This window comes from Lagenorhynchus albirostris, chromosome 10 (assembly GCF_949774975.1).
Source record: "Lagenorhynchus albirostris chromosome 10, mLagAlb1.1, whole genome shotgun sequence".
NCBI classification, from domain to species: Eukaryota; Metazoa; Chordata; class Mammalia; order Artiodactyla; family Delphinidae; genus Lagenorhynchus; species Lagenorhynchus albirostris.
In genome coordinates this window covers 6386616-6411956 of record NC_083104.1, presented here as the reverse complement: position 1 = coordinate 6411956, position 25341 = coordinate 6386616, and the positions used below count along the sequence as shown (strand labels likewise).

The following is a 25341-nucleotide window of genomic DNA, read 5'->3' as shown; positions in this document are numbered from 1 at the left end:
TTCCTGCCAGAAACCTGTGGCCTCCAGTCTCTCTTCTGTCCCAGAAATCTGCCCCTTGCCCTGCTGCTCCATCGTGGCTGGGTTTCCTAAGAGCCCCAGAGAAGGTTTTCCAGCCAAAGCCAGGTGCTCTGCTCTCAGACAGGGGTCTCTTGGCGAGGTGCTGCCCACCGCCCTACCGGTGACCTTGTGTGAGTCACCCAAGCCTGGTGGCTGGTGTGTCTGTCTATTCAGCCAAGTCCTGTTTCTTCCCCTGGATGGTTTCTCAGAAACTGCTGAGCCGAGCTGCCGAAGCTCCGGGTGTTTTTGCCGATAATCATCCCGTCCGTGGTTGCGGGCAGAGGCCTCAGGAGGGGTTGGCAGCTTGTGTGACAGTGACAGGCCCGCCTCCGCAGGGTGCGTGGGGTCTGGGCCTCGGCTCTGTGAGTCCCCGGGCTGAGCTAGGCCAGCATTAGGACAGAGACACTTGGTTTGCAAAGGGGAACTGGGGGCCCAGAGGTCTGGCCTGGATGGCTGCTCTGCTCACCCCCAGGTGTAAATGGCATGGGCTTTGTGCCTGGGCTGTGTCCTCAGTTCTCAGTCATGATAGCGACATGGGCTGGGGGGGTGTCCCCTTTTGTTATCCTCATTTTGCAGAGGAAGAAAGTGAGGCTCAGAAACGCTGAGTGACTTGCTGGGACGGGCACCCAGGTCTGTGTGCTGCTTAAGGCACCTGCTTTTATGTCACTTCAGTTTAGGTGCTGGTCAACAGGCTCCCTGGAACCTCCTTCCTTCCCTGGGGACCCTGGAGAAAGGACAAGCACAGCCAGCCTTGCTGCAGAGGCAGGGCAGCCTGGAGGCTAGGAGTCCAGGTGTTGAAGGCAGACAGGGCTGGGTTTGAGTCCCAGCTGCACGACTCTGGCCAGCTGTGTGACTCTGGGCTAGTCACCTCACCTCTCTGTGCTACAGTCCCTTTGCACAATAAGGATAGAAATCCGTACCCTAAGGAGGTGGACATGAACCAGAAAGGATTTGGAGCCAAAGAATGGCTCCAGGGAAGCGGGGGAGTGCCCCACAGAGGTGACAGCCAGCCTCTGGAACAAGATTGCCTGGTTCAGATTCTGGCCCTAATATGTTATACCTCTGATCTCAGGGAAAGTTGCTTACACCCCTGTGCTTCCGTGTCTTCATTTACAAAACGGGTAATAATAGGACCTAACACCTAGAGATTAAATAAATTAATATGTTAACTGCTTAGAACTGAGCCTGGCACACGACAAGCACCATGTGTTTGCCACTGTTGTTATTATTCATTTATTAAACATTTTCTGAGCGTCTCCTCTGTGCCACTGGAAATAGATGAAAACGACGTGGCCTCTGCCTTCCAGGGTCTCACCTTCTTGCTAGGAGACAGGTCAACAGCAGTCACGGGCCCCACGAGATGAGGGATATGGACTAGAGGGAAGAGAGGGGAGATCTGTTCTGCCCAAGTAGGAGGCAAGGAGGAGCAGCGAAGAAAAGGCTCATGCAGGAGGTCTGCCCACAGTGCTGGAAGAACCCGGGCAGGGGTTTAGGGGTGTGCTGGGATATTTGGGCTGGGTGTTGATGGGTGAGTAGGAGTGTAACTTAGCCCATACCCAGCCCTGTCTCAGCATGGCGGGACACAGATGCCTAGCGGCTCAGGCTTTGCCATTGAAGCCTGCCCAGCCCAAACGCAAGAGCTGGGTGTTAGCTCACCTGACTGCCCTCCCCCCAGCAGAGGGTCACTTGCCCACCAGAAGCAAAGGGCAGGGGAAATGTCACAGGCCTGGAGGACAAAGCAACTCAAGTCCCACCCACAGACCAGAGCCTGCCAGCAGCAGAGCCGTCAGCTCTCAGGACGGTTACAGGGATTCCCATCTTGCTTCCCAGGCAGAGGCTGGGTCTCGTTTAAGTCGTTGACCCCAGAACAGGGCCCAGCACATAGGCACGTGATAGGCAGCTTGGGGGAGATAAGGAATTCTAGAGTCAGGAGACCTCATTTCAAGTCCTGACCCTGCCACTTCCTTGCTGAGAGACTTTGGCAGGTCGCTTTCCGTCTCTGAGCCTCAGGGTCCTCATGTGTTAAATGGGCCCGCCGGAGTTCTGTAAACGCCGGGATCATTGTTTTTATTCTTGGGTCCTCCATCAGGGTAAGTGTGGGAATGAAGGTGAGACCCAGTGGAAAGGAAGCCCAGGGTTTAAGGCTGCTCTGCTTGCCTGGAGCCAGGGCCAGTAAGAGCGGCCTTTCTCTTGGGTTTCACACCATCATTTCTACCCTGTCCAGTTTGTGTGTGTGGAAAGCCTGGTGACCGCTGTGGTGGACATGTACCCCAAAGTCTTCCGGAGGGGCTATCGGCGGGAGCTGCTCATCCTGGCCCTGTCGGTCACCTCCTATTTTCTGGGCCTCGTGATGTTAACGGAGGTGAGTGATAAGGATACAGGTAAGTGATGTGAACAGGGTAGCGGAAGGGTTAAGCGCCTGGGCTTTGGGTTCGCAGATCTGACATTGACTAGCTGTGTGACCCTGGCTCCAGGTCCAGCACTTCTCGGGGACTCCGTGTTCTTACGTTTGTAATGGGTTGTTGTGAGCCTCCATGGACGTTTTCATTAAGCCCTTAGCACAGTGACCTGCATGTGTAAGTGCTCAGCTCAAGGTCTCCACTTCACTGCCAGAAGGAATAAAACTCCCAGAGGGAAAGGCTGGGTTTACCTGGTCATCGTGAACGTCCGGATGCCGGGGCCACCCCTTTTAGTAACTTCTGGGTGAAGGGGACAGTGTCAGCTACGGAACCCTCAACTATTTACTATTATCGGCCTCCAGTTCAGAGGAGGCTTTTCTGGGGCATCACTGAGAATAGGCATGAGGAATTGGGCACCTTCAGGCACTGTGTGTTCCCGCCCCAGCCCTTCATGTGTACCCTCTTCTTGTCTCTGCCTGGGGTCAGGAGGGGCTCATCATGACCCTAAATTAAGACTGTCTCATAAAGCCATGTTTCTCTTCGCTCCTGCAGCCATCCTGTCAAATAAATACTTTCTTAAGTACCTTGGGAAGGTGTGATTAGATATCTTTTTATCCACACTCAGAAAATTAATTAATTTTAAAAGCCAAACCACCCCCCACCAAAAAGCCTAAAAACTGTTGTCTAGGGACAAGAAGAGGTTTTGTAAGAAACATGGAAAGAAATGAGGGAATTCAGAATCTGTCAAAGCAGCTGATATGGTACTGAAGTCGGTCTGTTGATTGTCATCCTCCACTTCTCAGTTCAAATGCCACCTCCTCCTGGAAGCCACCTCTGCTTTCCTTCCCACTCAGGACTTCATTCTAAGCTCAGCTCAGCCTCCCTCTGGCCATTACAATGACCTGTCTGTTCACCTGCTGCCCCCACCAGGCCCCGAGGTCCTCAAGAACAGGAGCTGACCTTGACCTGCTCTGCACCCTTGGGACCTGGCATGGGGTGCGCTCTGGGGCGTGGTGGCTGGTGTTATTACTGCTCCTAGTCATTGTCACATTAATGGGAGTGATAATCAGCATTTGAGCAAATGAATGGTGAAGCACTTCCCATTTCCTCCTCTGCTCTCCCCACACGGAGAACCAGGGAGGCAGTGAGCAGGGCCTCATTAAGTGCTGATTAATTAGGCAAAGTAGAGTCTTTTGTCACGCACAAATTGGGGGGTTAACCTGACGCCTTAAAAAGGCTGGTGGCACTACAAAAAGAGAAGGCATTGGCCGGCGTCCCCGGCTTGCAGCGGGCAGGTAGAGCGCCCTCCCGGACACCGGCCCTGGGTGCCCTGCTCACAGAGCCTTCCAGCCCACCCTCCTCCAGGCCTCGGGTCTGCCCCGGGGCACCTGGGCCCCCCCCCCCACCCATGAGGGAGCCAGCGCTGTGTCTGCCCAGGACCAGCGTGTCCTTGAGTGATCACACCGGGAAGGTCACACTGCCAAATGGGCCCTGTCGGCCTCAGTAATTGCTGGCAGGATCTTCTCCCTCATTTAAATACATTTAAAGCTCTGCTCTAGGGAAAAACTAGTCCGCAAATATCTGATCTTCCACTGAGGCAGTGTGATGGGTGGTGAAGGGCACGGGCTCTGCAGCCGGACACTTGGGCTCAGTCCTCAGCCCCACGGCTGGGCAGCTGGGTGACCTGTGGTGCGTATTCTCACTGGCCCGGCCTCGGGTTCCCCCACGTGAGCACTGAGTCTAACTGTAGCACCTGCCCTGTGATCACACTGTGCAGGAACAGCTAGACTGAGACCTGGGACCAGGTACCACAGAGCTGGCACGTGGAGAGCGCTGCGTTAAGGCTTCCTTCTGGGTTATTTTAATGTATGATGTTTGTGGAAGGAGACCCTCGGGAGAGCAATTAGGAGGGCAGTCCTGGGTTTAACTCAGAAAGCTCCTTACGCTCAGAGACCCGAACGCCTGCCATATCTGTCACAGACAGGAGGCCCCAGACCAGATACGGCCCAGCGATCCATGTTGTTTCCCCCTCACTGTGATTTTTTAAGAAGACGAAGAGGTTACCAAAATTAAAGAGAAAGATTTCTCAAGAAAATTTGGATTTCGGGCATCTTCCAGAAAATCTGCAGACCTGGCTGCCCAGGCCTACGTCCCCCAGCAGCAGTCGACTGGAGTTGTGTGGCCACGTGGGGCCTATGCTCTCCAGTTAGCCACAGTCCCCACCACTCCCTGCTGTCACACACTAGGACCACTTGGACTCAGCACTGAGATGTTGCCCCTGATCTAGTTGAAGAGATGAATGAGGAAACAAATAGTCCCAGGGTGTGTGGTCTTTCACATGACAGAAGGAGGCCCGGGGGCTTGGGGAACACAGAGAAGAAGCTTAGTCCCAAGAGGTCCCCGTGGCAGACACATAAGGAGGCTGTCCAGGCTTCATCCTGGCCTCTTAACCCCCGTCCTTTCCTGGCATTTGGAACACCAACCCGACCCTCCCTCCCTTTTGTACTTTTATTTCTGCTGCTTTCGATTGTCCCGCTAAGGACTCTCATTGTGTTGTAGGATTTTCTTTACGGATCCCAACCCTTCCCACACCTGCATCTGGCCTCCCCTCCTCTGCCCACCCAGACGCCTCCCCTGCCTCCCAGAGATCCTTCCAGAGCACCTTGGCCAGCCAAGCTTGCACCTCCCTGGCCTTCCACTGAACTTAATCATCAGAGATTTGCATAGCACAGAGCTGGCCCACTTTGTTCCTGCATCCCACAACGATTGCGCACCTACTGTGTGCCGAGTCTTTGGCCAGAAACAGGGACATAGCTGTGGACAAGCCATTCAGAGTCCCTCCCCAACGGGGCACTCACTTCATATGATTCAATTTGCACTTACGGGGACATACTGCAAGCCGGGCCCTGCGCTGAGGGTGGGAGACACACAGAGGACCAGTGCGGGGGGCTTCCCAGCAGGAGCTCAGAGCTAACAGAGTAGCTGATGGCAGAACACTTTTTTTTTAAAACTGTGAATCCTTAAAATGTGCTATGGAGGCCCAAAGAAAGAACGAGGCTGTCAGGGAGGGCTGCTTGGAGGAGGTGACATTTGAGATGAGCTTTGAAGGAACTTACCCAGTGAAAGGGAATAGCGTGTGCAAAGGCACAGCAGTGAGACAGTCCCTTGGTGTGTCCAGGAGGGAGCATGTTGAGGGGGACTGTGGGAAGGGGAGCTGAGGCCCAGTGAGGAGGGCAGCCGTGGCTGGCAGGCTGAAGGAAGCCAAGGGGTAATTGTAAACTGTAGGGTGACATGGTTGGATTTGCAGGTTGGAAAGGTCCCTGTGAAAGCTGGTGTGTGGAAGGGTAGGAGAGGGAGGCTGGAGGCAGGGAGGCCAGTGGGGAGGCTGTCACAGCCACCTGGAGAGAGGTGCTGAGCCTTCCCAACCTCCAGTCTCTGGTCTTCTGTGTTGTCTCTGACGTTTGGGGAGCAGGGACAAGACAAAACATCGCAATCTCAGCGACCCCCCGGAGGGTGGTCTTAGGGGGCGCCCAGGTGTGGTGGGCGCAGTGTTCCAGGACCCTGGGGAGACCAGTCTGTCCTGGTGGAAGAGAGTCCCGGCTAGTGGTAGCCGCAGGGCGGAGAGCCCTTCCCAAGGCCAGCTGGCTGACCCTGCTCTCCAGCTGTCCGTCCCTCTGTCCATATTTCTGTCCTCTCACTTCCCAGGGTGGCATGTACATCTTCCAGCTCTTTGACTCCTACGCCGCCAGTGGGATGTGCCTTCTCTTTGTGGCCATCTTTGAATGCATCTGCATCGGCTGGGTGTACGGTGAGTAGAGGCTGAGCCCTCGCACACCCCAGAGGCCGCCATGGTGCCCAGCACATGGACACCCGGGACCCGGCTGGGCCTGGGTTCCCTGTGGCTGGTCTCCATCTGCATCAACCTCTTCGTCCTCCCCTCAGGGACTTCTTGTCCTTTCCCACTTGTCGGGAGACCCTCCTGCTTTTATATCCCTGCAGCAGAGGGAGGGGTTCCAGGCTCGGGCACTGTGACTTGATTCTGTCCTTCTGCCCCTGATGCTCAGTTTTCCCACCTGCAAAATGGAGTAGTGTCTCCGAGCAGGAGGTAGTGTAGGCAAAGCAGGCGGCCCAGTGCCCGGCCCTCAGTCAGCACATGCCTTCTGGTTCCCCAAACCGTATGAGTGCGTGAGGGTTGCTGGTCTCAATGATGATGCACACTCCCAAGTGTGGTTCAGGAATAGGCACCCCACAGGCCACCCGTCCGGCCCTCACCTTCAGAGCCCTGACCCCCGCCCCCGTGCAGGTCAGCCAGCCCCTGGCCCTGCCTCAAAGGGACCACCTTCCTCCTTTCCCCCAGAAACTCCTGCCCGTTTCCTGGACCTCACTGCCCAAGGTCAGAAGGGGTCTTCCCAATATTGAACCAGAGTCCCTTCTACCGCAGTTTATCCTGACACCTCACATATGTAACACCTTGGTAGTTTTTAAGCGGTAAATAGGGTTCCTGCCGCAATGTGTCTTGGGCTGGGGAAACCAGACACTCATAGCCTTCCCTCTGAGTCTTGTACAGAAATCTTCTGGGGTGTGTGTGCCCGTCTTCTTTATTCTGGACAGGAAGCAACCGCTTCTATGATAACATCGAAGACATGATTGGCTACCGGCCATTGTCACTCATCCAATGGTGCTGGAAAGTCGTGACCCCCGGGATCTGTGCGGTAAGGGCCCTGCCGGAAGCCGCCTGCATCCCACCCACCTACCCACGTACTTCTGCACCCCAGAGCCCAGACCTGGCTGAGGCCGAGACTGAGGAGGTGATGTCCCCCTGGGGACCCTCTGTGCCCTCAGAAGGTCCGAGGCACCTGACACTTTTCAAAGCCGGCATTGTGGGGACAGTCTCTGGGCTTGGCCAGGGGGCCTCACTAGGACCCCAGCCCTGCAACCAGCTTGCTGTGTGATTGTGAGCAGATCACCTCCCTTCTTGGGACCTCAGGTTCTATGCCTGCATATGTATCGAGGCGGCTGGGACCTGCCTCTGTGGGGGCCGAGGGTCCTGTGAAAGGCATTTGGCTCTGCTGTTCACAGTGAAGCAGCAGTGTGAGGGTGAAGGGGCTCACGCTCTGCCCCGCACGTCAGACCGGGAGAGGCCTGTGTGAGAGGATGTTTAATTAAAAAAACAAAACCCCCTGCTCTTCACCCAGTTCTTGGCACTGGAAGTATCTCAGAGCATCTTCACAAACCATCTTAGTTCTGAAAGGCAGCTTTGAAACCAGCCCTGAGAAGTAGCTAGGAAAAAATAATAATTCCTGACTGGGCAGAGGCGGGGGGTGAGGCTCCTGGGGGTCGCGGAGGGTCTCCTGGGATCTGTGGGGGTTAGTTCCCCGTGTTTCTCGCTGTGGACCCAGCAGGACGTCACCTCTCCGAGGCCGCCACACGGGGTTGACTGTCTCCCCTGCTGGCTGCCCGCACGCAGGCTGAGGGCCGCCCCAGGGACCTTTCCCCGTCTCCCCGCAGGGCATCTTCATCTTCTTCCTGGTCAAGTACAAGCCCCTCAAGTACAACAACATCTACACCTACCCCGCCTGGGGCTATGGCATTGGCTGGCTCATGGCCCTGTCCTCCATGCTCTGCATCCCGCTCTGGGTCTTCATCAAGGTGTGGAAGACGGAAGGGACACTGCCGGAGGTGAGCAGCCTGGGAAGAGGGGTCAGGAAGGGCGGCTCAGAGGTGGGGCGTATGGCTCAGGGCAGGGCTGGCAGTGCTGGGAGGGCTGGTGAGTGTGGGCACAGCCATGGGCACGTCTGGGTCCCCGCTTCCTCATCTGGGCAATGGGTGTGATGAGAACGTGCCCCTACATGTCTCCCAGGGAAGCCTGGCCAACTCCTCCCTGGCGGGTATTCGTCAGTACTGCTGTGCTGAAGCCTTGGGGTTGAGACATTTTCCCTGAGCTCAGCCTCAGTTTCCTCATCTGTAGAATGGGTCAACAGCAGTCCCTCACTTACAGAGGTTGTTTGAGGACTCAGTCAGTATGCAGAGGGAAAGCGCTTAGACCAGGACCTGGGAGAGAGAGAGAGAGACCAAGTGTTAGCTCTTACTGCTCTGTTGATTCTGTTCATTAAGGACCCCATTCCCAGGGCACAGGGAGAGGGTCTGACATTTGTGGAACATCTATCCTGTGTCGTCGCTGTGCCAAGCTCTCTCTGTGCTGCATCTCCTCTAGTCCTCAGAGAAATTAAGTCATTCGCCTAGGATCACACAGCCAAAAATTAGCAAACCAAAATTTTTTAACAGTCTTATTGAGGTATGTTTTCTATATTATATCATAAAATTCACCCATTTCAGGTATACAATTCAGTGGGGGTTTTTTTAGTAACTTTCTGTGTAGTGCAGTCATCACCATAAATCAGTTTGCAAATATTTGTATGTATTTATTTATTTATTTTTAAGATCCCTGGTGCCCATTCCCAGTAAGCCCTGTTCCCAAGCCCAGACACGCACCAATCTGCCTCTGTGTGTGTGCCTCTTACGGGCGTTTCCTGCCAGTGGAATCCTGCAGTATGTGGTCTCTTGGTAGCAGAGTGAATTTGGACCCCAACCCATCATACCCCCCCACCCACTCTCTCCTCACTCTCCTTTCCCACCCGCTGGCAGATCAGAAGGTCTGAGTCAGCTTCTCGCCCATTTTGCAAACTGTCTGCCGTGTGGCAGACGCTGCTCTAAGCCGTCTACAAGCACTAGGCCACTGACTCCTCACAGCAGTCCTGTGAGGTGGAGGAGCTTCCTGTCCCCACGTCACAGGTGAGGAAGCTGAGCACAGAGAAGGGAAGCAGGTTACCCAAGGGCACACAGCCTCTGAGTGATGCAGCAGGTACCCTGTGCCCCCTGCCCCCGCCTCGCTCCTGCCCCAACGCAGCACCCCAGGGCTCTCGGGGCTGACCTGCGTCTCACAAGCATGCGGCCTGTGTGCAGACACGCACAGGCAAGAGCCAGCTCTCCTGCCCACCCAGGGGCCTGAGCTCCAGAAAAGCCACCATCCAGCCAGGAGGGGCAGGCTGAGAGGGAAGGTCCCTTTCTCCAGCTTCCTCGTGCCCTCAAGCAAGTCAGGGTCCTCTGCTCCTGCAGGGAATGTAGGTCAAGGGCAGTTGTTAATTCTGGTTTGGGACCAGACGTGTCCAGAGGAGAGCAGCCCTGGAGCCCTAACCCCTTGGCCATGGCAGGCCCCTGCCAGTTAGTTCACCTCCTTCCATTTCCAGAAGGTTCTGCCCGCTGATGGGAAGGATCTGGAAGGAAAAATGGGGTCAGAGAACTGCTGTGAGGGTGGGTAGTCTGTGCTAAGAGCTGTGGATGGGTCAACAAATCTGAGGCCACCTCATGACAACGCTAGAGGCAGGTGCCACTGTGACCCCCTTGGACAGATGAGGGAACGAGACACAGAGGGTTAAGTTCTTGCCCCAGTTAAGTGGTGGGACTGGGAGTCAAGCCCAGGTGTCTGGTTCCAGAGCCCGTGCTCCCAGCGCCTGTCCTGTGTCAAGAGCCTAACACCATGCCGGGCACCCAGGAGGTGCTTGGCATTGCCAAGGGGTGGGCGGGGGTGCGGGAGCTGCCTGTTAATCCCATCCGGGCAGGATAGGTCCAGCCTCTCTCAGGCACGGCAGGATCTGAAAGAGAAAACAGAACCTTGATCATAAGAAACCAGCCACCCCAAAGTCTTCCCAGCCTTCCTGGGGAGAAGGTTTATGCCCAGGAAAGGCCTCCCAAATCCTGGCCTGATGTCTTCTGGAGGTGCACATGAGGCTGAGGTGTGGGACCCGAGGCTGGGCCGGGGGTTGCAGGAGCGTGTGTCCAGGGTCTGCCCGTGGCCTCCACTCCCTCATCGGTAGAGTAGACGATGGCCAGCCTGTCTGCGCCCAGCCCAGAGCCGGCCACTCTGCCAGGCGGCGTGAGGCTGTGGCCTTAGGGATAACGTTTCCGTCTTTAGACACACACCGCCTGTTCCCCTGGATGGGGGAGCGTGATGACAGCCTTTTGTGGGAAACGTACCTGTTTATCCAGCGATCATTATATGAACGGCTCTGAGGTGCCGTAGCTCATCCTCACAGCAGCCCTTCGGGCAGGTACTCCTATCCCACTTCACAGATGGGAAAACACAGCCCAGAGATGTTAGGTGACTTGCCCCACATGTAGTGAGGCTAAGCAGCTTCTCTGTCTCCACGGGTACAGCTCTCACGTCCCGGCCACCTGCAGCGGGCCAGGTACAGCGTGGGCACTTCCGCTCACGGTCTCGTTACTCCTCATCCAGTGATTGTCCCCGTGTCCGGGGGTGGGGGCGGGAAACGGAGACCCGGAGGTCCACGCATCGTCCAGGACAGAGCTCTGAGTGGCAGGGCTGGGGCTGGTGGCTTCACTGCCCCGAGGTGTCCACCGTGCCGTTGGGAGGCGCCGAGGCAGGCCCAGGACCCTGGCAGCCGCTCTCAGACAGCTCTTTTCCTCTCCAACCGTGTAGAAATTCCAGAAGTTGACGACCCCCAGCGCCGATCTGAGCACGCGGGGCAAGCTTGGGGCAGGCCCACGGACGGTGATGGTTAATGACTGTGACGCCAAACTCAAGGGTGATGGGACCATTGCAGCTATCACAGAGAAGGAGACGCACTTCTGAGCGCCCCTGCCACCCTGATGCCTCTTCCGCTCCTCGCCCGCCCCGTCTCCGCCGTCCCCGCCGTCCCCGCCCTGTGTACAAATGAATACCTGAACCACGTACTTCACCTAATGGTAGAGGCTTGCTCGTTTTGCACAGGATTCATTAACAAGTTAATTTTAAGGTGGCCGCACCCACTCTGGTTTCAAGTCACATCCCCTCCTCGCCCCCCAGTTGCCATGTGAGTAACAATATGAAGAGATAATCCTGTACAGGGACTAGTATCATCCTCTTGTGCTAGGACGCTTTTAACCAGCATTTTCTAGGGGTTAGGAAGTTGTATCATAGGGCCAGACTTTTATACCCGGGCTGTGGGGCAGGTGGGCGGGAGCGATGCCTGTCCCCCTCCGTCAGCCTTTGAACCCACCGGTTCGGTTCGTGTCCCACCTTTGTCCCTGACCGCACAGCTGCCCTTCCTCCGCGCTGCCATGCTTCCTCTTCAGCCCCTCCCTTTCCCATCCCCAGCTTCCTAGAGGTGGGTCTGCAGACAGCAAGGCTGTGTCAGAGAAGAAGTCCCAGCAGACTCAGGACTCCTGAGTGGCAGGCCCTCCTCTTCCCTGGTCCCACCGGGTGATCTGGGGCACTTCCCTCCCCTCTCGCGTGTCCCCAGTGGGGCGGGCTGGATCAGGTGACCTCTGAGGTTCTGCCCACCCGGCTTCATCTCTTGGGGGTGCTCTGCGTGCCTCCTTGGCTTGCAGACCCGCTGTTGAGCTCGGGTTCTTCTGAAGACTTCCAGGTGGGCAGTCCCTCGCCCCTCACCCCCTTATTTAAAGTCAAGTTTGTCATGGAAACTTTGTGGTTTGATTTCATCCATGAGCATTCCCATCCTCGAGACCAGCCAGGTCCTCGGCCCTGTGGCAGGGCTCCTCCTGGCCGTCTGCTCACACCCTCTGCTCTGCCTCTCTGTCCTCAGAAGGGCTGGCTGGAGTTGCCTGTGCGCTGGTTCTCGGGCCCGGGCAGCAGCCTCTATTCTGCTTGCAGCTGTCTGTCCTGCCACTGCCCCCACCGGGATCTGCATTGTAGGACCTTCCAGCAGCCTCCAGGGAGGGAGCTGTGGGCGGGCCTGGAGCCTGGTTTCCTCCTCCAGCCCCTTCTTTGTCCCCCTGCCTCGTTTGGTCCCTCTCGCTGGCGTCCCTGCCCTCCTCCCTCTCCTGCCATCTTGTGACCTCCAGTCCCTCCCCATCCCTTCCTGTCACCAGCAGAACCCTGGAATTTTCACAAGGCTTCTTCCCTACCTTTTTCCCAGGAGCCAACGCACCTGCCTCCCTGGCCAGGGAGCTGAGAAGCCTCAGCCTCACTGATGGGGAGATGGGGGCTCCCACCCATCCCTTGGTACAGCCCTAGGGTGTGGGGAGGCGGCTGGTGCCACGCCAGGCCTCCCTGGCTGACCCCTCTCTTCTTTAATTGGATTTGACGGCAAGCCTCTGCCTTGGATCCGGAGCTATTTGGGGACAGGGAAGGTGCATTCTTTATCCTTTTCCTTTATGTTCCCTATCTTATTCGGTGGAAATGCGAGTTCCCTCCAAACAGAGGATTTAGTTTCCTGTAATAAACCTGCGTGTTTGATTGGCCCAAATGCCCAGCTTCTCTGCCCCGGCCAGCCCCCGTCTGAAGCCCGCGTTTGCTAAGAGGGATGCCAAGCGCCCCCCAGGCAAGTCGGGATGAGCTGTCTGCTCCGGTGGAGCCAGGAAATGGATGCAGGAAGACCGGGGCTCTGGCTGAGCCCCCGCCTGTGTCCATCGTCGTCTGCTTTTCTCCCAACAGGTCGGGGAGGGGGTCTCCCCACTGCTGCTGCTACCGGTTCTCCACCAACCACTGTCACCAGTGCACAGCCCCACGGCCTGGCTGGGGACAAGCCGCATTGTACTTGTGGCACTTAACACTTCACTTACTTCACGGGACTCATGGTGCAGGGCGGAGGGAGGGTTTTTGTTCTTTGCTTTTTGTAATTTCCTACTAGTATTTGGGTAACTTTGGGGGGCGGGGAGGGAAATGCGGGGGCAGGCGAAACGTCATTGCAGTGACTTTTTTGATATTCATTAGAAACAATACATCCTTTCTGAAATATTTACAGTATTATTAAAAAATGAAAAAGGTTGTACTGTTTTGCACAATGAACGTTTTTATTGGGTATTCAAAGGGTACACGATTGTCAGCTTACTCATTTTTAAAAATTAAAGAAGTGAACAAACTCTCTGTGGCTGTTCCTGGCAGAGTGGTATTCATCGGGTGGCTCTTCCTGTTTTATTACTTCCGTGATATTCCTGCCAAACCATCTTGGCATTTGGAGGTTGCTGTTTCAACTGGGGATTACAAGTTAGAAACACCCAGGGCTGTTTCAGGAGCCCACACTGCCTTTCATGTGATCCCCATGCACTGAAGGTCTACTGTGTGCTAAGTGCTTTACAAAATTTCTCTCTTTAAATCCTACCACAACCCCACTTTATTTGTCTATTACTTCCCCTGCTTTACAGACAGGGGAAATTGAGGCACAGAGAAGTCAAGCCATTTGCCCAGAGCCTCACAGCTAGTAAATAGCTGGACCAGAAAGAGAAGTCAGCTCTGTCTGAACCCAAAGCCCAGTCCCCTTGTCACTACACCTTACTCTCCCTCAGGCTGCAAGACGCAAAGAAGGCGAGAGCCACCCCGTGATGGCAGCGACGGTTGCCACAAAGCTCCTGCACCTGTCCTAGGGGGCAGCCCTGCGTGTCTGAGGCAGGCAACGGGGGGTGGAAGGAGACAAGGATTTGGAGCGTGCAGCTCTGCTTTGGGCTCTGGGATCCACCTTTGACAGCCTCAGTTTTCTCATCTCTAAAATGGGGATAATACCTCCTGCTTCAAACTTGGGATGACTGTGAGATCCTATTCACTCTGGGTGTGAATGGTAAAGCTTTGTGTTCACACTGGTTATCATTATCCTGAAAGAATTGTGCCTAAGCTCTCAAAGTGTGTTGTTGCTCAGAACTTAGACAAAAATCTCTAAATCTGTGTCTGAGATTTCCAGACAGTGGCTCAGGACCATGGAGTGTGCTTTGTCCTGCTAGCACATGGCACAGCAAGGTCGTCTGCACACAGGGTCTGCTCATTCCTATCTGCTTGGCTCTTTTGCTTAAAATCCAGGTCCACCTGAACCTGTCTTGGCCTCTTGCCACATGTGAGGTGGTAACATCTGCTCACAGGGAAAGCATCCCACAAAGATCCAGAATTCAGAAAATCCCTGTGACTCCCCAGAGGGTCCCTGAGTACCTTATAACTTCACAGAGCCACGGGGATCGGTCCAGTCACCCGTCCCCTGCCCACGTGCCCTCCTTGTGTCTGAAAGTATATTGTGTTAGGCAGTGATCAGCAGCAAGGCACAAAGAGGCTGCGTCATGGAAATGTGGGTCTCCCTCATTCCCAGGAAATCTGATTTGCAGACTCCCGAGCTTACAGAATTGGTAACTTGTGGCATTAATTCACCCAGTAGACCTGGCAGGCTGCAGTGTGTCTAGCAGCCCCTGCTGGCCAAGTGTGACTCTGCAGCCTAGCTCTATTAGGTGCTGCAATTAACCAGAGGAGAGGGGAGGCCTAAGATATTTTTCTCTGGGTTGAGGGAGGGGATCAGACACCAAATAGCTGGCACTTTGGGCTGAGAACTGCAAATTCTGGAAAATAGGGTCATGTATTCGGTAGGTCTTACTGAGCATGCACCGTGCTCCTTGCCTGGACCCAGGACTAGGGGTATTGAGAAAAGTGGAACAGCCCCTTGTCTTGAGTGTCCCTGCCCTTCCTAGTCAAGAGGAGAGGTGCCCACACTCCTCTGGACAGGGGCAAGTGCATGGAGAGAAGCTGCTCTGTCTTCCCCAGTCTTCACCAGCCAGTTTGAGCTCTGCAGTGTGGCCCCGGGCAAGTGTGCCCACTTCTCCGGGCCTTGGATTGGCCACTAGTAGAAAGGTGAAGAAAATGTGACCCAGAGAGGAAATATAGCTGGCTCAAGATGCCCCTAGAAGTCCTCTGCCCTCCCGTCTCATACTCAGCCCCCTGCACCCTCTCAGGCTGTGAAAAATCAAATGAGCCCTTGGCCGGGGCACCTCATGACCCGCTTGGGAGCAGAGTCAGTCTTTGTTGCCAACTCTTGGCCTTCTCTGTCTCTCACTTTTGAATAAGGTCCACTTCGCGAAGGATACTGAGAGGAGCCACACAGGCACTGCCCTCAGAGCTTCAGGCTAGCTGGACTGTCAGGACCACCCCCACGAGAAACTCCAGGGCAGAACGTGCCAGGGACAAGTGCTCAGGGAGTGCCAAGGGCAGGATCAGAGCAGTTTATTGAGCACCTACTATGTTCCAGGGGTCATGCCTGCATTACCTCATCAGAGCCTCACAACAAACCGAGCAGGTAAGTGTTATCCCATTTTTTTATATAAAAGAACTAATGTTTAGAGACCATAAATAATTTGCCAAAAAATGATACCGGATATACCTCCTGGAGAGTGGAGGAGCTGAGTAGGACCGAGGTTTGCCGGGTCTGCCTAGAGGCCACATACCAAAGCACTTAACCGAGGACTGGAGACTTGAGTTGCACCTTGAGGGATGTGAAGACTTTGCCAGGCAGGGAAGTGCATCTGAGATGGGGGAACAGCCTGAGCAAAGGCAGAGGCAGAAAAATGTCTTTGGGGAAACATGGTGAAAGCCAGAGTCCCGCCCCCCAGCCCTGGTTTACTCTTATAACGCATTGTGCGACTTCACCTGCTGTGTGGCTGCGGTGAGCCCTCCCCAGTTTCTCAGAGTAAGGGGTTTGGGTAACACCAGCATCAGTGCAGGTCCTGGCACAGAGCAGATGCTTCCTGGGGCAGGGGCTTCGATGAATAAACACCCAGCTTGCTTGAGAGTGGGGAGCTATGGGAAAGGGAATGAACAGGCACTGAAGACCTACCTGGTGCTGGAAACCATGCTGGCTCCCCCATAAGTAGCACCCTGCCCTCGTTCCCCGTGCGGGTTGGCATGGTGGTCACCTTCTACCAATGAGCAAATGGGCTCAGAGAAGTCGATTTGGCTGCCCCAGGTCCCAGAACTGGATAGCTGCAGAGCTATGGTAACAGGCCTGGGGTCTCCGGCTCCAAGGCCCATGCCCTTTCCATAGACCACCTTTGGAAGGCACTGAGTGCCGCCATGAGCACTGATGGATCATTCATGGCCATGGGGAACCGGCTGGTGGTAGAGGCCGTGTGGGAAAGATCTGAGGGTCTTCAGGAGCCTTGAAACACCTCAGGTGACACTAGGGACCTCTAGAAGTCTCCAGAGTTTCCCAGAAATGATATCCTGCCACTGGGGTTCACTGAGAGGGACAAGGGAACGTTTGGGGCCAGTGAGGTGTTGATAGTGGAAGGGACCATTGGGACCCCTGGAGACCTAAAAGACAAGTTAGGGGGTCCTAGGAATCCAGCAGAATTATGTGGAGCCATCAGTACGTGATGGAGCCCTTTGGGAGCTAGGAGGGGTTGAGGGTACTGGATGGTACCCGTACTCACACACATAGGGGACCGCTGGGGAAAATAGAGAATCATCGCAGAGTATGTCAGAGTTACTGAGGGCCATCCAGAGTTGTAAGAATATCAGGGCCCTTGGTCATTACTGCGGGGCTATGGAGCCATCCAGAGTTCTAGGGGGCACTTGGGGTCACCTTGTGGTAAGCGTGTTTCTGGAGAGCACCCTGCAGGATGCAGCCTTGAGGAAAGGGGAGGAGGGGAGCTCAGAAATGCTTTCCGGGGGCGGGGCAGGGCAGTGAATCTGACGTGAATGTGAGTGAAGGCAGGGGGCGGGCCCGGCAGTGATGGGGAGGCCCCGCCTGAACCGCAAACCAGGGGAGGCGGTGGGCAAGGAGGGCCTGGGCTGAGAACTCCACGACCTTGACCTTGAGAGAGTGGCGCAGGCTTTGCTCTTCCAGAGAGACTCCCCCACCCCCCACCTAGGTGTGTCAGACTAATTCTAGCCAACACTTGGCTTTTCTTATTCTCCCAGGAATCTTCTCTGCCTTCCTTTTGAGTATCTTCCCAAAGCGAACCATTTCTAGAGTGAGGAGACGCTCATGGCCTGGTCTGAACAGGAGCTTGGGCCCAAACAAAGAAGGGTGACTTAGGAGAAGCCCAGCAGAGGGTCTGGGCCTGATCGGTGGGTCCCCGTGAGCAGACAGTGGGGAGAGGGGTCAGAGGAGACAGCAGAGCAAAGGCAAGTGTCATTTACTGATCGCTGAGAGTATCATTTATTCAGCACCTCCCATGCACCTGGGATAGGGTCAGGTATTTTCCATTAGCCTCAAAACTACCCTGCAACTGCGATTCATTCCGACTGTACAGTTGTGGAAACAAACTCAAGAGAAGTAAGTGGGGGAACTTGCCCAGCATCACACAGACTGAGCTGGAATTCAAAGCCAAGTCTATCAAACCCAGAGTCCTTGGTTTTTTTCTCTATACCAGGCGGCTCTTGGGTGACCTGGGGCTCCCACAAGGAAGAACGAGCTGGGGGACCTCCCTCCCCTGATCGCTGCCCTCCTACCCGGAGTCCTACCCGGAGATGGGCTCTGGTGGCAGCAAATCAGCCACCAGGTGGCGCTGCTGCTAAACCCAACCCCCGTCCTTGGGATCCAGGCTCCGACCAGTGAGGTCAGAACTGGAGCAGAGACTGGAACTCGAGACTAGAGGGTCCAGAGGCTCCAGATGAGGGACCAAGAGGCTGCCCTTGACAGAAGGGCACGATTCACCCTTCTCACCCCGCCCCATCCTGAGCTGTGTCTGCAGTGCTACCGCAACACCCAGATGCCCCTGCCTTCAGTTCTCAACAGCCTCACTCACTGGCTGTGTGGCCTTAGGCAAATGACTTCACCTCTCTGATGTCAGTTTCCTCATCTGTGCAACTGGACAGAATAAGCCCCTCTGACATTGAGGGGCTTAAAGGAGACAATGGCGTGCGCCTAAAGTGTCTGGCAGATGGAGAGAGTGTGCTTCTTGTTACATGTAGCTCTGCTCAGGATGCTGGAGTCAGGAGACCTGCATCCTGGTTCTGAACTTGCTCTGTGCCTTGGACAAAGTCATTTCGCCTCCCTGGGCCTCAGTTTCCTCATCTGTAAAATGGGGCTAATCACAGGAATGTTCTCTTTTGGCTATTTTAAGGATTAAATGAGATAGCGGCTATATGGCCTTTGTTTTATAGAGCTCCCAATAAACAGGAAAGGTATTAAAAATATGAAAATTTCCAGGGGAGTGTGGATAGGTGAATATGAAAATGATGATAAAATATGAGTAGCACAGGGAAGCTTCTCAGGGATGGACCTGACGTGGGACAGACTGTGGGTTTGCTCTGACCGTGTACTAGCAATTACAGAGGCCCCGCCACTAGGCCCTGCCTTGGTACCTGCCCAGCCTCCCTCTAGTCCCTACCTTGCTCCGTCTGCCCGGATGTCCTGCCCCAAACCCATTTGGACACAAAAATGTAGCACACAGATGAGAAGGCCAGACACTGAGATGTAGATAATGATTATCTCTGGGTGATACGTTTTGGGCTGACTTTAATTTTCTCCTTTCTTTCTATGCCATCTAATTTTTTCTTTAACAAAGAACATCTATTGCTTTTATATTCCAAAAAATAAAGTCAATAAAGCTATTTTTAACAATCCTCTCCTCACCACTGGGAGGCTGGTTACAAACGCAGGCCCGCAGGGAATGGAAAATGATTCTCATGTGGTTGGAAGAAAGGGCAAGAGAGAGAAGGGGAGGATGTTGCCACTGCATACATTCCTCAACCTCGGCTCCAGCCTCTGCTGAGGCCTCTGGGCGCCCAGCGAGCTAAGCCTCAGGAGGAGGGAGAAGCAAATGGGGCAGGACCCCTCCTCTGCGCCACATAATTCTCCAGACACTTATGGATGTGCCAGTGGCTTCAAGCTTGTCACAGGGAACTTGTCTATAGTGAGCTTCTCACAGCTGTTTGAGGGGAGAAGGAAACACACTAGCAAGGAAGCCACTCTTTGTTGAGGGCTGACTGTGTGCTCATTACTGCCGCCCTTTTATCTCAGGAGACCTACCCTCCCCACACACACTCATTGAGGGAGCTGGGATTATTAGCCCAATTTACAGATGAAGAAACTAAGGTCCATGCTTGTATATTTGCTTTGTGAACAGCTCCTTTTGGGAGTCCACTGGGGCATCTCAAACTCAAGTTTCCCAGTTGAATTCATCTCCTCTAACCCCACACCCACCAGTCTGTTCCTCCTGTCTCAATAAATGACACCACCATCCAACCACTTCCTCCATTCAGCAAATATTGGTTGAGGACCCACAATGACTCTGCCCTCACAGAGCTTACATTCTAGTGGGAGGACAAGACAATGAATTTTTTTTTTTTTTTTCGGTACGCGGGCCTCTCACTGTTGTGGCCTCTCCCGCCGCGGAGCACAGGCTCCGGACGCGCAGGCTCAACGGCCATGGCTCACGGGCCCAGCCGCTCCGCAGCATGTGGGATCCTCCCAAACCGGGGCACGAACCCGCGTCCCCCGCATCGGCAGGCGGACCCTCAACCACTGCGCCACCAGGGAAGCCCTTTTTTTTTTTGACAATGAATATTTTTTAATTGAAGTATGGTTGATTTACAATGTTTCAAGTGTATAGCAAAGAGATTCAATTTTATATATATTTATAAAACTGAATCATATATATATGATTCATATATACATTTTTTTCAGATTGTTTTCCATTATAGGTTATTACAAGATGACTGAATATTTTAAAGAGTAAAAATATACAGTATAGAAGATGATAAATAATGGGGCCAGAAAGAAAGTGGGGAAGAGGTATAGGGAGGGCCAGGGAGTACGGAGTTGTGTTGGAATTTTAAATAGGATGGTCAGGGAAGGGGGGGAGGGAGAAGGGCGGGGAGCCTGTGGCTGTCTGGGGAAGAGCATTCCAGGCAGAGGAAAACAGCATGTGCAACAGCCCTGGGGTGAGGGCTTATCTGCACTGTTCCCAGAGCAGCTAGGAGGCCAGGATGGCTGAAGCAAGGGGAACAAGGGGAGCGTGTAGAAAGGAGGTGAGAGAGGTGGTGGGCAGATCACCAGCTGGGAGGCTGGTGTAGATGTGAGCTAAGGAGCTACAGGAGGGTTTTCAGCAGAAGAGGAACGTAATCTGATTTCTGCTGTAATAGGCTGCTGTGGGGGTCTTGGGTGGAGGCAGGGAGACCAGTGAGGAGGCTGTTGTCATCCAGGCAAGCGATCTTGGGGGTTGGACTGGAGAGAGAGGGCAGATGTTGTCAGATTGTGGCCATATTTTGAAGGTAGGATTTCCTGGGGGTTTGGAAGTGGGTGTGAGGGGAATCAAGGATGCCCGGCGTGTGGGCCAGCTCGTCAACTGAGAATCCTCCTCACTCTCCACATTCCACCAATCAGCCAGTCTCCCCATCCTCTTCCTTGGTACCTCTCAAATTCACACACTCCTCCCTTCCAGCCACTGCTGGACTCTGCGCCCTCACCTGGGCTGCTGCCGTGCCTTCCTGCCTGGCCTGCACCGCCCCTCCCCGGTGCATTCTCTGCTTGTGATCAGGCCCTTCACACCTGTCAGTGCCCCTGACTGACTGGAGCACTTCCCACCTCACTCAGCACCGGCTGTCAGGGAGCTTTCCTTCTGCCTGAGAGTTACTACCCCAAAGGGAAATCAGGGGGTACCAGCACCAACAGAGGGGGGGAATGATGCTCGGTCACCAAAAGCCCCAAAAGTGCATACCCCAGCCACACATAACCACCAGGCCAGTTCCATGACCAAGCGTCATTCAGAGGGGTAGAGAATGGCAGCCCCAGAGCTGGCAGAGAAGGCTTCCTGGAGGCGGTGGTGGGGATTGGGCCCTTGAAGAAGTCCAGAGCTTAGTGATTTCAACTGGGGGCTCTGGCATCTCACAGATGTGGTTTGAATTCTGGCTCCACCACTTACACCATCTGGGTGACCTCAAGCAAGTCTCTTTGCCTCTCTGAGCCTCAATTTGCCTCATCTGCAAATTGGAACCAATAATCCCCAGGCTTTGTGATTTTTGCAAGACCTGAGAGTTCCATTAGGGTGTTCGCTTAACTTAGGATAAGGTCTCCTAGGGTCTGATGGTCCCCCATAAAAGGAACAGGCTCAAGCTCTGAAGTCAGACAGACTGGATTCCCATCCCAGCTCAGCCACTTACTAGCCCAGTGACCCACAGTGAAGCCACCACCTCTCTGAGCCTCCAACCCCTCTCCTGCAAAAGGGAGCCCACCACTCACCAAAAAGGCAGCTGTCTGTGCACCCAGCACATAGTAGGTGCCCCTCCACAGTGCTAGAGAGTTTGGACTTCACCCTGGAGGCAGCTGGACCCGCTGCCTGAATGCTCCCCCCGCCTTCGTGGGCGGGGCAGCTGCAGCCCCCACTGGAGTGTTTTTATCCCCGAGCCGCAGTGGGCTCCGCAGAGCTCGGCAGAGTCCCTGCGCACGGACAAAGAGCTGTTGTTCCCGCAGATCTAAAATTGCCTCCCTCTGATTGCCGCTATACAAACCCAGGCGGCTGCTCGCTTCCCCCATCCAGTTGGGTCTATTTCAAGAACACGCTGATTAGCGCTGATTGCGCCTTGATTATGGCGAGCGCATAGCCCAGCCTCCTCCCCAGGCTCCGCGGGGAGTCCATGCTCCTGCTCCGACCGTGGCCCCGCGGCACCCAGGGGCCCTGGACCCGCGAGGAGTGCAGCATAGCCAGGCTGGGGTCCTCGCTCTGCCTCCACCGCCTGTGGGACTTGGGGAGGTCACCTCCCCCCTCTCCAGCCTCTCTTCCTTCCACGGCAAAATTCTGTGCTCAAGCAGGCAAGGAAAAGAATAGCGCCTATAGGGAAGTGTGGCTTCAACGGTGGGCTTTCAGACATTGTGGTTGTGATTGTCATGAGGAGAAGGAACATAGTTTTGGTCAGGGGGAGACTTCAAAGCCCCCCATCTCTCTCTGTCTCTGTCTCTGTCTGTCTCTCTTTCTGTCTCACACACACGCACACACACACACACACACACACGCAAACTCACTCCCACCTGTACTTGAGGCTGCCCTTGGTGCAGTGGGGTGAACTTTAATAACCAGAGCGTCCCTTAACTGAGCGCGTGCTAGGCACCCAGGGCACACGATCTCGTGTGCAAACGCCTCAGTCATCTTTTGAGGCACCTATCTCATGTCCTGTGCAGGTGAGGTTCCTGACGCTCCCAGAGGTGATGTGACTTGCCCATACCACCCAACCAGGGAATGGTGAAATCTGGCTTTGAACCAAGGTCGTTGTGAGGGCGAAGCCTGTGCTTCCCAGCACCCCAGAGCCTGCCCAGGGCTCTTGGCCAGGGTTAAGGGAAACCATGAAGAAGAAGAATAGATCAGACATCGAATGCTATTTGTCTCTACGATTCTAGTCCTGTGTGATCCTGGAAAAGCATTTTTCCCCTTCAGGGGCCTGTTTCTTCCTCCGTAAAATGGGGAATCGACTCAGGGCATCCCAGATTCTAGCCATTGCCCGTGATGAATGGACTGATTCTTGGAATAATCTGAAAGTACCTTTTAAAAATGTGGGTTCTGGACCCAGTCATTAGAGATCTGAACTCAGTAGGCCTGGATGGGCCCAGGAAGCAGTGTTTTAAGACACTACAGGCGTGGGTCAGTTGTTCTGTCTGACAGCAGTCAACTCTGCCCCAGACTCCTCAGGCCCCCGCCCCAGCCCCACCCATGCACAGGTCCTGTCTGTTCTCCAAAATGGGCCTCCAATCCATCTGGTTCTCTGCGCCCCCCACTACGCCCTGCCCCCAGCCCCAGCTCCCATCACCATGTGCACCAAGCACTGCAGCAGCCTCCTCCCTGGACTCCCTGCTGCCGCTCTGGCCCCTCTCACCCGTCTTCTACACTGCAGGTTGAAGGATCTTCTTGAAATGCAAATCCAAACACCAGCACCACCTCCTAGCCTAAAGCGTCAAGGGCTCCTCATTGCTCCAGGCACAAAGACTGAAGCCCACGCTCTGGTCTGCACGTCCCTGCAGCCCCGGGGGCTGCTCTCCCACCCCCAGCCTCATTTTACACCACCAACCCCAGCCCCTCCCCGGGTCTTCTTTCAGATTTCAGACTTTGACCCACTGTGTGAGTCAAAGGTCCACCAGAGGGCCTTTGCATCGCTGTTTCTTCTTCTTAGAGCACCTCCTCTCCCTTCTTTTTCCAGTTAACTCCCGTCCATTCATTAGATGGAACTAAGCCTCACTTCCTGGGAGTATCCTGGGAGAGACTGGGCTGCCGCGGGGATAGTAAACTCCCCGTGCAGGGAGGAATGCAAGATGATTCTGAGTATCCACTTGGGAGGAGGTCACAGAGGGGATGTCTGCTTTGGGTCTGAGCCCTAGATCCCTCTCCCTACCTGCGAGAGCCTGTGGGCCTCTAGGACAAGGGAGCCCTGCCCTCCTGGGGTGTGGGGAGCGAGGCGGCAGTGGAGACCTGGCCCTGGTCCTCAGAATCCCAGGCAACCTAAGCGAGGGCCTGTTGGCAGCAGCGGGGGCTCCAGAGCTCTGGCAAAGAGACTGGAATTCTCATTCTACTTCCCACTTGATCCCCGGGTCCTGGGCAGCTCTGGGGAGTGGAACGCTCTGACTCCTGGTTGGCAGCCCTTCCAGCCCCGAGAGGTTTCCGAGGAGCGTGCAGATCAGCTCTCCCTTCTCCTCTCTGCTACCCTGAGGCCCCTTCTCTCTCCAGCATCCTCCAGCCTTTCACCTACCCCCTTCTTCTTCTTCTCTTCGGTACTTCTCCTCCCTCCCCCTCTCCCGTAGGCTTTCACCTCTCCTGCTGTCTCCTCTCCCCTCCCCATCATTTTACACCCCTCTTTGTCTGAAGACCTCGTCCCTGGTTCTCTCTCTCTCTGCAGATCCCCTCCCCCAACCCTGCTCCCATCTGTGTATGAGACCAAGGACCTCTGTCCATCCTGCCCAGGGTCCTAGGGAGTGCTGCAAGTGCCAGGCCAGGCCAGGCTGGACCCCAATGTCACAAACCTGAGGAGGGAGACACGAGTCCCAAGTCCTTCCCCTGATGTCCTGAGCACCCGCCTGACACACAGTGGTGCTTGGGAACTGTAATAGATGGCTAGAGACCGACCTTGGTCTCAGGCTTGACCTCTGGGCAGGGGAATGAACATCTGAGCCGCTCTCTGAGTTTCTACATAGGTCCTCAGAGGGAGAAGGGTCTGGGGGGTTAAGAATCATAAGGCACCTTCACATCCATCATCTCTGTAACCCTCCCTCTGTGCCTCGGCTGGGTTGGGATGAGTCACCCCGGTGTTATGCATGAAGAAACCCATCTCAGGAAGGTGAGGCCACAAGCCCCAGGTCTACAGTTGGTCTAGCAAGGCCAGGGCTTGAGCTCAGCTGCATGGCCCCTGGAGAACTGTCTCCCTCCATTACCTGGTCCTGGACCCCAGCTCTGGGGACCATCACGGGGCTACTTTGGGGTCTCCAAGGCCCATGCCTGGGATGTGGGAGATAGGCAGAATGTTTGCCCAGATTCCAGGATTCTGCAAACCCCTCCCAGTTTCCCACCCCCTGTTGCTAGGCAACAGCTGCTCAAGGCTGAGGGGACAAGCAGAGGTTGAGTAGAGGGAGGCTGAGCAGCTGGCTCTGTCCTTCACAAAGGGGCTGGTGGAAGCCGCTCCCACGCCAGACCCGGTGAGAACCTGAGCCTCAGAGATGTGCAGGGACTTACCCAAGACCACTAGAGATGAGGGTTAGCTCATCCTAGCACCAAAACGCCAGAGCTGGCAGGACCCTTAGAAAGTCTGCTCTTAAAGAACATGCTTGCTATAACCTTCAATGCCTGAGCCAGGGCAGACATTGCTAGTGGATGACCGTACTCCTTCCCACCGAGCCCAGCCTTAGCTCAGAATTCTCAAAACGTGGTCAGGCAGTTCTAACAGTGGACCAGAGTTGGCATGAAGGATAAACCAATTTATTATCTCGAACCTGCTCCGACCCCCTCATTTACAGATGGATAAACTGAGGCCCAGAGAAATGTGGCAGAATTAAACGTGCATGGGGCCTGGGAGTCAGATAAGCTCAGGTGTAAGCCATGTGCTGTCTTGCTGTGTGACCGTGGGCAAGCCCCTTTACCTCTCTGAACCTCAGGCTCTCGGTTGTAGAATGGGTTTGATGACAGCAAGTCCCCACCT

At 55.0% G+C, this 25341-nt stretch overlaps 1 protein-coding gene across 6 annotated transcripts in view; it reads left to right on the top strand.

The window, feature by feature from the left end:
- SLC6A11 (solute carrier family 6 member 11) overlaps nt 1-25341 on the top strand; it is a 147270-nt gene that overhangs the window by 108185 nt on the left and 13744 nt on the right. For 2 of the 6 annotated variants that reach the window (XM_060161179.1, XM_060161181.1), the window contains exons 10-14: nt 2282-2419; nt 6162-6264; nt 7068-7168; nt 7965-8135; nt 10954-11212. In XM_060161179.1, coding sequence (XP_060017162.1) covers nt 2282-2419; nt 6162-6264; nt 7068-7168; nt 7965-8135; nt 10954-11106 — 666 coding nt within the window. In that variant the 3' untranslated portion in view covers nt 11107-11212. Of the gene's footprint in view, nt 1-2281; nt 2420-6161; nt 6265-7067; nt 7169-7923; nt 8136-10428; nt 10565-10953; nt 11213-25341 lie in introns of those variants that run through there. The other 4 variants (XR_009542695.1, XM_060161180.1, XM_060161183.1 and 1 more) reach the window with 4 other exon arrangements.